At 43.6% G+C, this 14,847-nt stretch overlaps 1 protein-coding gene across 1 annotated transcript in view; it reads right to left on the minus strand.

Annotated features, from left to right (window-relative positions):
* Positions 1–13,693, minus strand: part of LOC128950528 (maestro heat-like repeat-containing protein family member 1) — a gene marked incomplete at its 3' end in the record, with an annotated part of 49,567 nt that extends 35,874 nt beyond the window's left edge. Inside the window, exons 1-13 of the mRNA XM_054295398.1 lie at positions 13,634–13,693; positions 13,511–13,567; positions 13,173–13,229; positions 12,992–13,048; positions 12,810–12,866; positions 12,622–12,678; positions 12,441–12,497; positions 12,253–12,309; positions 12,009–12,128; positions 9,499–9,621; positions 3,883–4,029; positions 3,191–3,253; positions 1,615–1,641 (exon numbers count right to left, since the gene is read on the minus strand). Of these exons, the coding sequence (XP_054151373.1) occupies positions 1,615–1,641; positions 3,191–3,253; positions 3,883–4,029; positions 9,499–9,621; positions 12,009–12,128; positions 12,253–12,309; positions 12,441–12,497; positions 12,622–12,678; positions 12,810–12,866; positions 12,992–13,048; positions 13,173–13,229; positions 13,511–13,567; positions 13,634–13,693 (939 nt within the window). The remainder of the gene's footprint in view (positions 1–1,614; positions 1,642–3,190; positions 3,254–3,882; positions 4,030–9,498; positions 9,622–12,008; positions 12,129–12,252; positions 12,310–12,440; positions 12,498–12,621; positions 12,679–12,809; positions 12,867–12,991; positions 13,049–13,172; positions 13,230–13,510; positions 13,568–13,633) is intronic.
* Positions 13,694–14,847: the final 1,154 nt, after the last annotated feature.

The raw sequence follows: 14,847 nt of genomic DNA on the forward strand, positions 1-14,847 counted from the left end.
ATGGAATGATGAGATTGTGGGCTCATGGGATTTATGGAATTTTGGAATTCCAGAACAATGGGATTGTGGAATTCTAGAATTGTGGAATCACGGAATTTATGGAATTCCACAATTATGGAATTCTGGTACCATGGAATTTTATGGAATTTATGGAATCCCAGATTCATGGCATCACGGAATTCCAGAATCAGGAATTATTTAATTTTGGGATGGAATTCCAGAATCGGGAATTATTTAATTTTGGGATTGTGGAATTCATGGAATTCTGGGATTGTGGAATTCCAGATTGGTGCAATTGTGGAATTTGTGGAATTTATGGAATTAAAGGAATTCTGCGATCGTGGAAATACTGAATTCTGGCATCATGGAATTTATGGAATTGTGAAATTCCAGATTGATGGAATTCTGGGATCACGGAATTCCAGAATCAAGGAATTATTGAACTTTGGGATTGTGGAATTCATGGAATTCTGGGATCATGGAATTCATGGAATTTACGGAGTTTACGGAACTTATGGAATTCTGGGATTGTGGAATTCCAGAACAATGAAATGATGGAATTCCAGAATCAAGGAATTATTGAATTCTGTGGTAATGGAATTTATGGAATCGATGGAATCGATGGGATTTATGGAATTTTGCAATTCCAGAACAATGGGATTGTGGAATTCTAGAATTGTGGAATCACGGAATTTATGGAATTCCACAATTACGGAATTCTGGCACCGTGGAATTCATGGAATCCCAGATTCATGGCATCACGGAATTCCAGAATCAGGGAATTATTTAATTTTGGGATTGTGGAATTCATGGAATTCTGGGATCATGGAATTTATGGAATACATGGAATTCTGGGATTGTGGAATTCTGGGATAATGGAATTGTGGAATTCATGGATTTCTTCGATAATGGAATTGTGGGATCGTGGAATTCCCAAATCAAGGAATTATTGAATTTTGGGATCGTGGAATTTATGGAATTCAGGGAATTGATGGAAATTTATGTAATTATGGAATCAGGGACGTATTGAATTGAGGAAATGTGGAATTTATGGAATGACGGAATTTAGGGAATTGTGGAATTCATGGAATTCTGGGATTGTGGAATTCTGCGATCATGGAATTGTGAAATTTATGGAATTCTGGAATTGCGGAATTACAGATTCAGGGAAGTATTGAATTTTGGAATTCTGGGATTGCTGAACTATGGGATCATGGAATTTATGGAATTCCGGGATTGTGGAAAGACAAAATAATGGAGTTATGGAATTACGGAGTTACAGGATCGTGGAATTTCTGGAATTGTGGAATTTTGGGAACACGGAATTAATTAAATTTATGGAATTTATGGAATTGTGGAATTGCGGAATTCCAGGAAAATGGAATTATTGAATTTTAGGGTTGGGGAATTAATGGAGTTTTGGGATCATGGAATTCTGGGCTGGAATTTCCAGGTCCCTCTGCCAAGAAAAGCCTTTTCCCAGGAATTTTCCTGGGAATTTTCCTGGGAATTTCCCCAGAATTCCGGATTTTTCTCAGGAAGCGCTTCCAGCCCGGAATGAGAAGAAAAAGCAGAAAGAGAGAAAATTCCAAGGCCAATCCCAAAATTCCCTACCTTGGGCTCTACTTTTATTCCCAGAACCTGAACAAGTGGAAAAAACAAAATTCCCATCAGGAAAATCCCAAATTCCACTGGGAAAAGCAAAATTCCAGCGGGAAAAATAAAATTCCAACCGGAAAAGCCAAAATCCCATTGGAAAAATCGAAATTCCAGTGGGACAAAAATGAAAATCCAGTGGGAAAAGCAAAATTCCCTTGGAAAAACACAAAAATTCCCCTGGAAAAAACGAAACTCCATTGGAAATTATGAAATTCCATCAGGAAAAAAATAAGATTCCAGGGGAAAATCCCAATCCCAAAACTTCCAAAACCCTTGGAATGATTTTTTTTAAACCTCCCAAGAAATCCTGGGAAAATCCTGGGAAATTAATTGAAAATTCCCAGAAAACTTCCAGGAAATTGATGGAAAATTAAAAAAAAAAATCATGAAAAATTCCCAGAAAATTCCTGGAAAATGCCAAAAAAATTCCCAGAAAATTCCTGGGAAATTCTCTGAAAACTCACAGGGAATTCACAGAAATTTCAAAAAAAGTCCCCCAAAAATTCCCAAAAATCCCCAAACATTCCCTGTAAGTTCCCATAAAATTCCTAATAAATTCCCAATAAATTTCCCATGAAATTCCCAGAAAATTCCCAGTGCTGACCAGTTCCTCCAGGTACCACCACCCCTCACTGAAAATTTAATAAATTTTTTTTTCAAGATTTCCCAAAAAATTCCCCAAAAATCCCATTAAATTCCCTGTAAATTAAAAAAAATTCCCAAAAAACTCCAGAAAGTGTTTGGATACTTCCTGGAAAATTCCCAGAAAATTTTTGGAAAATTCCCAGAAAATTCCCCAAAAGATCGCCAAAAATTCCTTTTAAATTCTGCGTAAATCCCCAAAAGTTCCCCAAAAATTACCAAAAAATTTGAAAAAATTTAAAAAAAATCAGGAAAAAATCTCCAAAAATCCCTGAAAATTCCAAAAAAATTCCCCAAAAATTCCCAATAAAACACCATAAAATTCCCAAAAAATTCCCAATAAATTCCTATAAAATTCTCCATAAATTCCTGTTTCTGACCTTGGTGCGTTGATGCTGCAGGAGGCGCTGCAGCAGCTCTGCGTGCACCACCGCTGGTCATTGAAAATTCCGTAAAAAATTTAAAATTCCCCAAAAAATTTTTTTAAATCCCCCAAAAAATCCCACAAATTTCCCCAACACATTCCCCGTAAATTCCCCCAAAAATCCCCCAAAATTCCCCAACACATTCCCTGTAAAGTCCCCAAGAAATCCCAAAAATTCTTTAAAAAATTCTCAATGAATTCCCAGGAGAGTCCCCGAAAATTTCCCTCAAAATCCTGGGAAAATTACAAAAAATTGCTTCAAAATACCCCTAAAAATCCAAAAAATCCCCCCAAAAATCCCAGAAAATTCCCAAAAATTCCCCCAAAATTACCAGAAAATTAGAAAAAAAATTCAAAAACATTCCAAAAAATTTCCAAAAAAATCCCCAAAATTCCCAAAGAAAATCCCAAAGAAAATCCCAAAGAAAATTCCCAAAAATTCCCTTAAATTCCCGGCATTCTGACCTTGGTTTTGGCGTGCTGCAGGAGCCGGGGCAGCAGCTGCGGCTCCAGGCGCGAGCGCAGCAGCTCCGGGGGCGCCGCCGCTCATTAAAAATTCAGTAAAAATTGATTGAAAAATTCCCTCCAAATTCCCCCAAAAATTTGAAAAAATCCCCAAAAAAATCCCCAAAAATTCCAGCAACAATTCTCAGAAAAATAATTCCAGAAAAATCCCAAAAAATCCCCGAAAATTCTCAATAAATTCCCAGTAAATTCCCAATAAATTCCCAATAAATTCCCATAGAATTTGCAATAAATTCCAATAAATTCCTATAAAATCCCCAATAAATTCCCGGCATTCTGACCTTGGTTTTGGCGTGCTGCAGGAGCCTCTGCAGCAGCTGCGGCTCCAGGCGCGAGCGCAGCAGCTCCGGGGGCGCCGCCGCTCATTAAAAATTCAATAAAAATTGATTGAAAATTCTCTCAAAATTCCCCCAAAAATTTGAAAAAATCTCCCAAAAAAATCCTCAAAAATTCCAGCAACAATTCTCAGAAAAATAAGAAAAAAATTCCAAAAAAATTCCAAAAAAATCCCAAAAAAATCCCCGAAAATTCTCAATAAATTCCCAGTAAATCCCCAATAAATTCCCATAGAATTCACAATGAATTCCCAATAAATTCCTATAAAATCCCCAATAAATTCCCGGCATTCTGACCTTGGTTTTGGCGTGCTGCAGGAGCCTCTGCAGCAGCTGCGGCTCCAGGCGCGCGCGCAGCAGCTCCGGGGGCGCCGCCGCGGCCACGCGGCCGTAACAGAGCACCAGGGCCGCGCGCAGCTTCTCCTGCTCCGCCTCGCTGCGCTCCTGGGGGACAAAAACATGGGATAAACATGGGGAAAACATGGGGAAAACATGCGGAAAACATGGGGAAAAACATGGAAAAAACATGGGAAAATATGGGGAAAAATATGGGGAAAAACATGGAATAAACATGGAATAAACCATGGGAAAAACATGGAATAAACCATGGGAAAAACATGGAATAAACCATGGGAAAAACATGGGAAAACTGGGGGGAAAATATGGGGAAAAACATGGGAAAATGGGGGGAGCACAAGGGCGGCCACTGCTTCCCCTGTTCCGCTTCACTCCTCTCCTAGGGGGGAAAAGCATGGGAAAAACATGGAATAAACATGGGGAAAACATGGGGAAAATCATGGAAAAAACATGGGAAAATATGGGGGCAAAATATGGGGAAAAATGTGGGAAAACCATGGGAGAATGGGGGGAGCACGAGGGCGGCCGCTGCTTCTCCTGCTCCGCCTCGCTGCGCTCCTGGGTGGGAAAACATGGGAAAAACATGGGATAAACATGGGATAAACATGGAAAAATTGGGGGCAAAATATGGGGAAAAACATGGGAAAATGGGGGGAGCACGAGGGCGGCCGCTGCTTCTCCTGCTCTGCTTCGCTCCTCTCCTGGTGGGAAACCGGGGAAAAACATGGAATAAACATGGGGAAAACATGGGAAAATTGGGGGGAAAATATGGGGAGAAACATGGAATAAACATGGGAAAATTGGGGGAAAATATGGGGAAAAACATGGGAAAATGGGGGGAGCACGAGGGCGGCGGCTGCTTCTCCTGTTCCGCTTCACTCCTCTCCTGGTGGGAAAAACATGGGATAAACATGGGATAAACATGGGGAAAACATGGAAAAATTGGGGGGGAAATATGGGGAAAAACCTGGGAAAAATTGGGGGAAAATAGGGGAAAAACATGGGAAAATGGGGGAGCACGAGGTGGCGCGCTGCTTCTCCTGCTCCGCTTCGCTGCGCTCCTAGGGGAGAAAAACATGGGAAAAACATGGAATAAACATGGGGAAAACATGGGGAAAAACATGGAAAAAACATGGGAGAATTGGGGGGAAAATATGGGGAAAAAAATGGGAAAAATTGGGGGAAAATAGGGGAAAAACATGGGAAAATGGGGGGAGCACGAGGTGGTGCGCTGCTTCTCCTGCTCCGCTTCGCTGCGCTCCTGGGTGGGAAAAACACGAGATAAACATGTGAAAAACATGGGATAAACATGGGGAAAATATGGAGAAAAACATGGGAAAAATTGGGGGAAAAATATGGGAAAAACATGGAAAAAACCATGGGAAAAACATGGAATAAACCATGGCAAAAACAAGGAATAAACCATGGGAAAAACATGGGAAAATGGGGGGAGCACGAGGGCGGTCGCTGCTTCTCCTGCTCCGCTTCACTCCTCTCCTGGTGGGAAACCGGGGAAAAACATGGAATAAACATGGGGAAAACATGGGAAAATTGGGGGGAAAATATGGGGGAAAATGTGGGAAAAATTGGGGGAAAATATGGGAAAACCATGGGAAAATGGGGGGAGCACGAGGTGGCGCGCTGCTTCTCCTGCTCCGCTTCGCTGCGCTCCTGGGTGGGAAAAACATGGATAAACATGTGAAAAACATGGATAAACATGGGGAAAATATGGGGAAAAACATGGGAAAAATTGGGGGGAAAATATGGGGAAAAACATGGAAAAAACCATGGGAAAAACATGGAATAAACCATGGCAAAAACAAGGAATAAACCATGGGAAAAACATGGGAAAATGGGGGGAGCACGAGGGCGGTCGCTGCTTCTCCTGCTCCGCTTCACTCCTTTCCTAGGGGGAAACATGGAAAAAACATGGAATAAACATGGGAAAAACATGGGAAAATTGGGGGGGAAATATGGGGAAAACCATGGGAGAATGGGGGGAGCACGAGGGCGGCCGCTCCTCCTCCTGCTCGGCCTCACTGCACTCCTGGGGGGGTAAACATGGAATAAACCATGGCAAAAACATGAAATAAACCATGGCAAAAACATGGAATAAACCATGGCAAAAACATGAAATAAACCATGGCAAAAACATGGAATAAACCATGGCAAAAACATGGGAAAATTGGGGGGGGAAATATGGGGAAAAATATGGGAAAATTGGGGAGGAAATATGAGTAAAAATATGGAAAAAATGGGGGAAAATATGGGGAAAAACATGAAAAAATTGGGGAAAAACCATGGGAAAAACATGGAAAAATTGGGGGAAATACAGGGAGAAACATGGAAAAATTGGGGAAAAAACATGGGAAAAACGTGGAAAAAATGGGGGGGGAAATATGGGGAAAGTGGAGAGGAAATGGGGGAACCAAGGGGGAAAGTGGGAGGGGAAATGGGCAAAAAATGGGGAGAAAACAGGGAAAAGTGAGGGGAAAATGGGGGGAAAATATGGGAAAATGGGGGAATAACATAGGGAGAATGGGGGGAAATGTGGGAAAAACATGGGGAAAAATATGGGGGAAATGGGGGGAAAAGAGGGAGAAAAACTGGGAATAATGGGGGGAAATAGAGGAAAAAAATGGGGAAAACATGTGAAAAAAGGGGGGGAAATGGGGGGGAACATGGGGAGGAATGGGGAGAAAATATGATTAAAAATAGGGGGAAGTATGGGGAAAATGGGGTGGGAATTGGGTAAATAGGGGGAAAATGGGGTGAAAATGTAGGGCAAAATAAGGAAAAATATGGGGAAATAGAAGAGAAAATGGAAGAAAAATGGGGGGGGAAATGGGGGAAAATATGGGGAAAATGGGGGGAAAAATTTGGAATAATGGGGGAAAATGGGGGGAAATCAGGGAGAAATGTGGAAAAACATGGGGGTAAATTGGGGGGGGAAATGGAAGGAAAATGTGGGAAAAATCTGAGAGGATAATGGGGAAAAAGAGGGGGAAAACTGGGAATAATAAGGGAAAAATATGGAAAATGTGGGGGAAATGGGGGAAATGTGGGGGAAATAAGGGAAAAATGGGGCGACATGGGAGGAAAAATGAGAGAAAAATGGGGGGAAATAGGGGGGAAAACAGGGAAAATGTAGGGGAAATATGGGGAAAATTGGGGGGATAATGGGGGGAAAAGGGGGGGGGAAATTGGGAATAATGGGAGGAAAATATAAAGAAAATGGGTGGAAATAGGGGAAAAATAGAGGAAATTGGGGAAATGGTGGAAAAAGGGGGGAAAATGGGGGAAAAGCAGAAAGAAAACATGGGTGAAGGGGGAAATGGAGGGGAAAAAAGGGAAAAATATGGAAAATGGGAGAAAATGAGGGGAAAATTGGGGGAAAATATGGGAAAATTGGAGGGGAAATGGGGGGCAAAATGGGGGGAAAATGGGGGAATAAAATCGAGAAAACGGAGGTGGAATGGGGAGGGAAATGTGGGAAAGATGTGGGGAAATTGGGTAAAATGGTGGGGATAAAATAGAGAAAATGGGCAGGGAAGTTGGGGAAAAACATGGAAAAAATATGGGGGGAAATGGGGCGAAAATATGGGAAAATGAGGGGGAATGGGGGTAAAATAGGGGGGAAATGGGTGGATAAGATAGGGAAAAAATATGGGAAAATGAAAGGTGAAATGGGGAAGAATGAGGGGATAAAATTTGGGGAAATTTGGGGAAATGGGGAGGAAAATGGAGGGAAAAGGGGAAGGAAATGGGAGGGAAATGGGGAGAAAAATTGGGGGAAATGGGGCAAAAATACGAGAAAAAAAAAAAGGGGGAAAATGGGAGGAAAATGGGGGGAAATGAGATCAACATAGAGAAATATGGAAAAATGCGGGGAAAACCTGGGAAAACACAGGAAAAAGTGGGAAAATGGGAAAACCGCGAGAAAAAATGGGAAAACGTGGGGAAATATGGGGAAAACACATGAAAAACCATGGAAAAGCACGGGAAAAACTGAATTCCAATTTCATGGAATTCTGGGATCAGGGAGTTTTGGAATTCCTGAATTAGGGAATTCCGAAATACACGGAATTTTGAGGTCACGGAATTCCAGAAATCACGGAATTCCCATTAAAATCCTGGAATTCCCAAGGGAATTTCCTGTTCAAAACCACAAAAATCCTCTGGAAATCCTGGAATTCCAAGGAATGGATGAAATATTCCCAAAAAATCCTCAACCTGAGGCCATTCCCATCCCTCCCCATCCCCATTTTTCCCCATTTTTTCCCCATTTTTTCCCATTTTCCCGTGAATTTTTCCCCATTCTTCCCCTTTTTTTCCTTACTGTTTTTCTACCATTTCCCCATTTTTACTTCCCTTTTCCCCCCCTTTTTCTCTTTCCCCCCATTTTTCCCATATTTTTCCCATTTTTCCGCATTTTTCTCTCACTTTTTCCCATTTTCCCTATTTTCCCATTTCTTTCCCTTTTTTCCTCATTTCTTCCTCATTTTTTTCCCCATTTTTCCCCCATTTTTCCCCCATTTTCCCATTTCTTTCCCCTTTCTCCCCATTTTCTCCCTATTTTTTTCCATTTACCCCAATTTTCCCCATTTTTCCCATATTTTCCCCCATTTTCTTCCCCATTTTCCCCCCGTTTTTCCCATTTCCCCCCATCTTCCCCAATTTTTTCCTTTTTTCCCCATTTTCCTCCCATTTCTTCCTTTTTTTCTCCCCATTTTTCTCCCATGTTTCCCCATTTTTTCCTCATTTTTCCCCCATTTTCCCCATTTTTTTCTCCATTCCCATTTTTCCCATTTCCCCCCAATTTTTCCCCCCATTTTTCTTCCCATTTCCCCCCATTTTTTCCTCATTTTTCCCCGTTTTCCCATTTCTTTCCCTTTTCTCCCCATTTTCTCCCTATTTTTTCCCATTTACCCCAATTTTCCCCATTTTTCCCATATTTTTCCCATATTTCCCCCATTTTCCCCATTTCCCCCCATCTTCCCCAATTTTTTCCTTTTTTCCCCATTTTCCTCCCATTTCTTCCTTTTTTTCTCCCCATTTTTCTCCCATGTTTCCCATTTTTTCCTCATTTTTCCCCCCATTTTCCCCATTTTTTTCTCCATTCCCATTTTTCCCATTTCCCCCCAATTTTTCCCCCCATTTTTCTTCCCATTTCCCCCCATTTTTTCCTCATTTTTCCCCATTTTCCCATTTCTTTCCCTTTTCTCCCCATTTTCTCCCTATTTTTTCCCATTTACCCCAATTTTCCCCATTTTTCCCATATTTTTCCCATATTTCCCCCATTTTCCCCATTTCCCCCCATCTTCCCCAATTTTTTCCTTTTTTCCCCATTTTCCTCCCATTTCTTCCTTTTTTTCTCCCCATTTTTCTCCCATGTTTCCCCATTTTTTCCTCATTTTCCCCCCCATTTTCTCCATTTTTTCTCCATTCCCATTTTTCTTCCCATTTCGTCCCATTTTTTCCTCATTTTTTCCTCATTCTCCCCAGTTTTTTCCTCATTTTTCCCCATTTTTTCCCGTTTTTTTCCCAAATTCCCACCTTGAAGATGCTGAACAACCCCTGGGATTTCCTGAAGGCGTCGGAATTCACAAATTCCTCCAATTTCTCCAAAGTTTCCTCCAGGTGGTTCCGGGCACAGATCCCAAAGCACAGCGAGAGGCCCTGGAAGGATTTTTGGGAATAAAATCCTGCAGCAAAATTCCCAAAGTTTTTTCCAGGATTTATTTCCAAGCTCTTGGGTTGCGTCAAGGGAATTCTCTTTTTTCCCACCTTTTTTCCCGTTTTTTTCCACCTTTTTTCCTGTTTTTTTTCATCTTTTTTTCCCATCTTTTTTCCATCTTTTATTTTCATTTTCCCACCTTTTTCCCACCTTTTTTTTTTTCCAGCTGGAAAAAGCCGGAAAAGTTGGAAAAAACATGGAAAAAAAAAAAGCTCCAAAAAATGGAGAAGAAAAAGCTGGAGAATGGAAAAAAATCTGGAAAAAAGATGGGGAAAATGCTGGGAAAAAAGTGAAAAAAACCCTGGAAAATGGAAAAAATATGGGAAAAATAGAAAAAAACTGGAAAAAAGGAAAAAAATCTGGAAAAAAGATGGGAAAAAAGTTGGGGAAAAAAGATGGAAAAAAGGTGAAAAAATCTTTTCCAACGCTCCCAATTCCCATTTTCCTTGTCCACATCCACCTCTGGCTGAAATCCCAGGAATTCCACCAAAATTCCCTGGAAATTCCATCCCAGCCAGAAATTCCTTCCCAAAATCTGGGAATTCTTGGAATTGCACGATTTTATCCACAATTTCCCTGGAATTCCACCCTTTTTTCCCCCCATCCCCTTAAAAATTCCCAAAACTTTCCAGCCCCCCAGAAATTCCGGAATCAGCGCCTCCCACGCCGTTCCCAGCAGGAAAACCCCCAGAATTCTCTGGGGATTTTTCTGGGAATTCCCATTCCCAGATTTTCCCCAATCCCATTTTTCCCATTCCCATTCCCAGATTTTCCCCAATCCCATTTTTCCCATTCCCATTCCCAGATTTTCCAATCCCAGACTTTCCCCATTTTTCCCCATTCCCAGATTTCCCAAACCCAGATTTTCCCCATTCCCAGGTTTTCCCACTCCCATTTCCCATTCCCATTTTCCCCATTTCCATTTCCCCATTCCCAGATTTCCCCATTCCCAGGTTTTCCCCAATCCCATTTTTCCCATTCCCAGATTTTCCCCATTCCCAGATTTTCCCCATTCCCGGATTTCCCATTCCCATTCCCAGATTTTCCCCATTCCCAGATTTTCCCCAATCCCATTTTCCCCACTCCCATTTTTCCCATTCCCAGATTTTCCCCATTCCCAGATTTTCCCCATTTTTCCCCATTCCCAGATTTTCCCCATTCCCATTTCCCATTCCCATTTTCCCCATTTTTCCCCATTCCCAGATTTTCCCCATTCCCATTTCCCATTCCCATTTTCCCCATTTCCATTTCCCCATTCCCAGATTTTCCCCATTTTTCCCCATTCCCAGATTTTCCCCATTCCCATTTTTCCCATTCCCATTCCCAGATTTTCCCCACTCTTATTTTCCCCATTGCCAGATTTCCGCATTCCCAAATTTCCCCATTCCCAAATTTCCCCATTCCCAGATTTTCCCATTCCCAAATTTCCCCATTCACATTTCCCCATTCCAGATTTCCGCCAATCGCATCTTCCCATTCCCATTCCCAGATTTTCCCCATTCCCAGATTTCCCAATCCCAGATTTTCCCCATTTTCCCCATTCCCATTTCCCACTCCCAGATTGTCCCCATTTCCTTTTCCCCATTCCCAGATTTTCCCCATTCCCATTTTTCCCATTCCCATTCCCAGATTTTCCCCACTCCCATTTCCCCATCCCCATTTTCCTCATTCCTATTTCCCCATTCCCAGATTTCCCCATTCCCAAATTTCCCCATTCCCAGATTTTCCCCATTCCCAGATTTCCCATTCCCAGATTTTCCCCATTTTTCCCCATTCCCAGATTTTCCCCATTCCCATTTCCCATTCCCATTTTCCCCATTTTTCCCCATTCCCAGATTTTCCCCATTCCCATTTCCCATTCCCATTTTCCCCATTTCCTTTTCCCCATTCCCAGATTTTCCCCCTTCCCATTTCCCATTCCCATTTTCCCCATTTCCTTTTCCCCATTCCCAGATTTCCCCATTCCCATTTTTCCCATTCCCATTCCCAGATTTTCCCCACTCCCATTTCCCCATCCCCATTTTCCTCATTCCTATTTCCCCATTCCCAGATTTCCCCATTCCCAGATTTTCCCCATTCCCATTTCCCCATTCCCAGATTTCCCCATTCTCAGATTTTCCCCATTCCCAAATTTCCCCATTCCCAGATTTTCCCCATTCTCAGATTTTCCCCATTCCCAGATTTTCCCCATTCCCATTTCCCCATTCCCAGATTTCCCCATTCTCAGATTTCCCCACTCCCATTTCCCACTCCCAGATTTTCCCCATTCCCATTTTCCCCATTTTCCCCATTTTCCCAGAATTCCGGGATTTTCCCGCGGGTTCCTGACCTCCCTGTCGGCCTCGTGGAGGCCCCGGGCGCTGTCCAGGAGCTCCTGGAGCTGCTCCCGCACCGGCCCCGACCGCGGGCACTGGGACAGCGACAGCCCCAGCAGCCGGTACAGGAACAGCTGGAATGACAAAAAAATAAAATGAAATTAAAAATTGGGAATTTGAGTTGGGAATGATGGAAAAAAACAGAATTCCAAAGGGATTTTGGGGTGGAAATCCAGAATTCCCAAGGGATTCCCGCACCGGCCCCGACCGCGGGCACTGGGACAGCAACAGCCCCAGCAGCCGGTACAGGAACAGCTGCAACGGAATAAAATAAAAAATTGGGAATTTTAGCTGGGAATGATGGAAAAAACCCAGAATTCCAAAGGTCCTGAAAATTCCATAAGGATTTGGGGTGGAAATCCAGAATTCCCAAGGGATTCCCGCACCGGCCCCGACCGCGGGCACTGGGACAGCGACAGCCCCAGCAGCCGGTACAGGAACAGCTGCAACGGAACGAAACGAAATAAAATAAAAAATTGGGAATTTGAGCTGGGAATGATGGAAAAAAACAGAATTCCAAAGGGATTTTGGGGTGGGAAACCCAGAATTCCCAAGGGATTCCCGCACCGGCCCCGACCGCGGGCACTGAGCCAGCGACAGCCCCAGCAGCCGGTACAGGAACAGCTGCAACGGAACAAAATAAAAAATTGGGAATTTTAGCTGGGAATGATGGAAAAAACCCAGAATTCCAAAGGTCCTGAAAATTCCATAAGGATTTGGGGTGGAAATCCAGAATTCCCAAGGGATTCCCGCACCGGCCCCGACCGCGGGCACTGGGACAGCGACAGCCCCAGCAGCCGGTACAGGAACACCTGGAATGACAAAAAAATAAAATGAAATTAAAAATTGGGAATTTGAGTTGGGAATGATGGAAAAAAACAGAATTCCAAAGGGATTTTGGGGTGGGAAACCCAGAATTCCCAAGGGATTCCCGCACCGGCCCCGCCCGGGGAAACAGAGCCAGGGCCAGCCCCAGCAGCCGGTACAGGAACAGCTGCAATGGAATGAAACGAAATAAAATAAAAAATTGGGAATTTGAGTTGGGAATGATGGAAAAAACCCGGAATTCCAAAGGGATTTTGGGGTGGAAACCCAGAATTCCCAAGGGATTCCCGCACCGGCCCCGACCGCGGGCACTGGGACAGCGACAGCCCCAGCAGCCGGTACAGGAACAGCTGCAATGGAATGGAATAAAATAAAATAAAAATTTGGGAATGATGGAATAACCAGAATTCCAAAGGTCCTGAAAATTCCATAAGGATTTGGGGTGGAAAACCCAGAATTCCCAAGGGATTCCCGCACCGGCCCCGCCCGGGGTCAGGCCCAGGCACCGGTACAGGAACAGCTGGAACGGAATAAAATTAAAAATTGGGAATTTTAGCTGGGAATGATGGAAAAACCAGAATTCCGAAGAGATTTGGGGTGGAAACCCAGAATTCCCAAGGGATTCCCACACCGGCCCCGACCGCGGGCACTGGGACAGCGACAGCCCCAGCAGCCGGTACAGGAACAGCTGCAACAGAACAAAACAAAATAAAATAAAAAATTGGGAATTTGAGTTGGGAATGATGGAAAAAACCAGAATTCCAAAGGGATTTTGGGGTGGGAAACCCAGAATTCCCAAGGGATTCCCGCACATGCCCCGACCGCGGGCACTGGGACAGCGACAGCCCCAGCAGCCGGTACAGGAACAGCTGCAACGGAATAAAATAAAAAATTGGGAATTTGAGCTGGGAATGATGGAAAAAAACGGAATTCCAAAGGGATTTTGGGGTGGGAAACCCAGAATTCCCAAGGGATTCCCGCACCGGCCCCGACCGCGGGCACTGGGACAGCGACAGCCCCAGCACCCGGTACAGGAACAGCTGGAACGGAACGGAATAAAATAAAATTAAAAATTGGGAATTTGAGTTGGGAATGATGGAAAAAACCAGAATTCCAAAGGGATTTTGGGGTGGAAATCCAGAATTCCCAAGGGATTCCCGCACCGGCCCCGACCGCGGGCACTGAGCCAGCGACAGCCCCAGCAGCCGGTACAGGAACACCTGCAATGGAATGGAATAAAATAAAATAAAAATTTGGGAATGATGGAATAACCAGAATTCCAAAGGTCCTGAAAATTCCATAAGGATTTGGGGTGGAAAACCCAGAATTCCCAAGGGATTCCCGCACCGGCCCCGCCCGGGGTCAGGCCCAGGCACCGGTACAGGAACAGCTGGAACGGAATAAAATTAAAAATTGGGAATTTTAGCTGGGAATGATGGAAAAACCAGAATTCCGAAGAGATTTGGGGTGGAAAACTCAGAATTTCGAAGAGATTTTGGGATGGGAAAACCAGAATTCCCAAGGGATTCCCGCACCAGCCCCGCCCGGGGACACAGAGCCAGGGCCAGGCCCAGGCACTGGTACAGGAACAGCTGGAATGGAGTAAAATAAAATAAAATAAAATAAAATAAAATAAAATAAAATAAAATAAAAAAATTGGGAATTTCAGCTGGGAAAACCTCAGGATGGAGCAGGGAAAATTCCCAGGTTTTCCCCATTCCCATTTTTCCCATTCCCAGATTTCTCTATTCCCACATTTCCCCATTCCCAGATTTTCCCATTCCCGGGTTTCTCCAATCCCAAATTTCCTCATTCCCACATTTCCCCATTCCCAGATTTTCCTCATTCCCACTTTTCTCCAATCCCATTTTCCTTATTCCCATTTTTTCCCTATTCCCCCATTCCCAGTTTCCCCATTCCCATTTCCCCATTCCCAGATTTTACCTATTCCCAGATTTCCCCATTCCC

Source organism: Melozone crissalis, unplaced genomic scaffold (genome assembly GCF_028551555.1).
Source record: "Melozone crissalis strain CALT ecotype California unplaced genomic scaffold, PUWL_Pcris_2 ptg000705l_1, whole genome shotgun sequence".
NCBI lineage: Eukaryota > Metazoa > Chordata > Aves > Passeriformes > Passerellidae > Melozone > Melozone crissalis.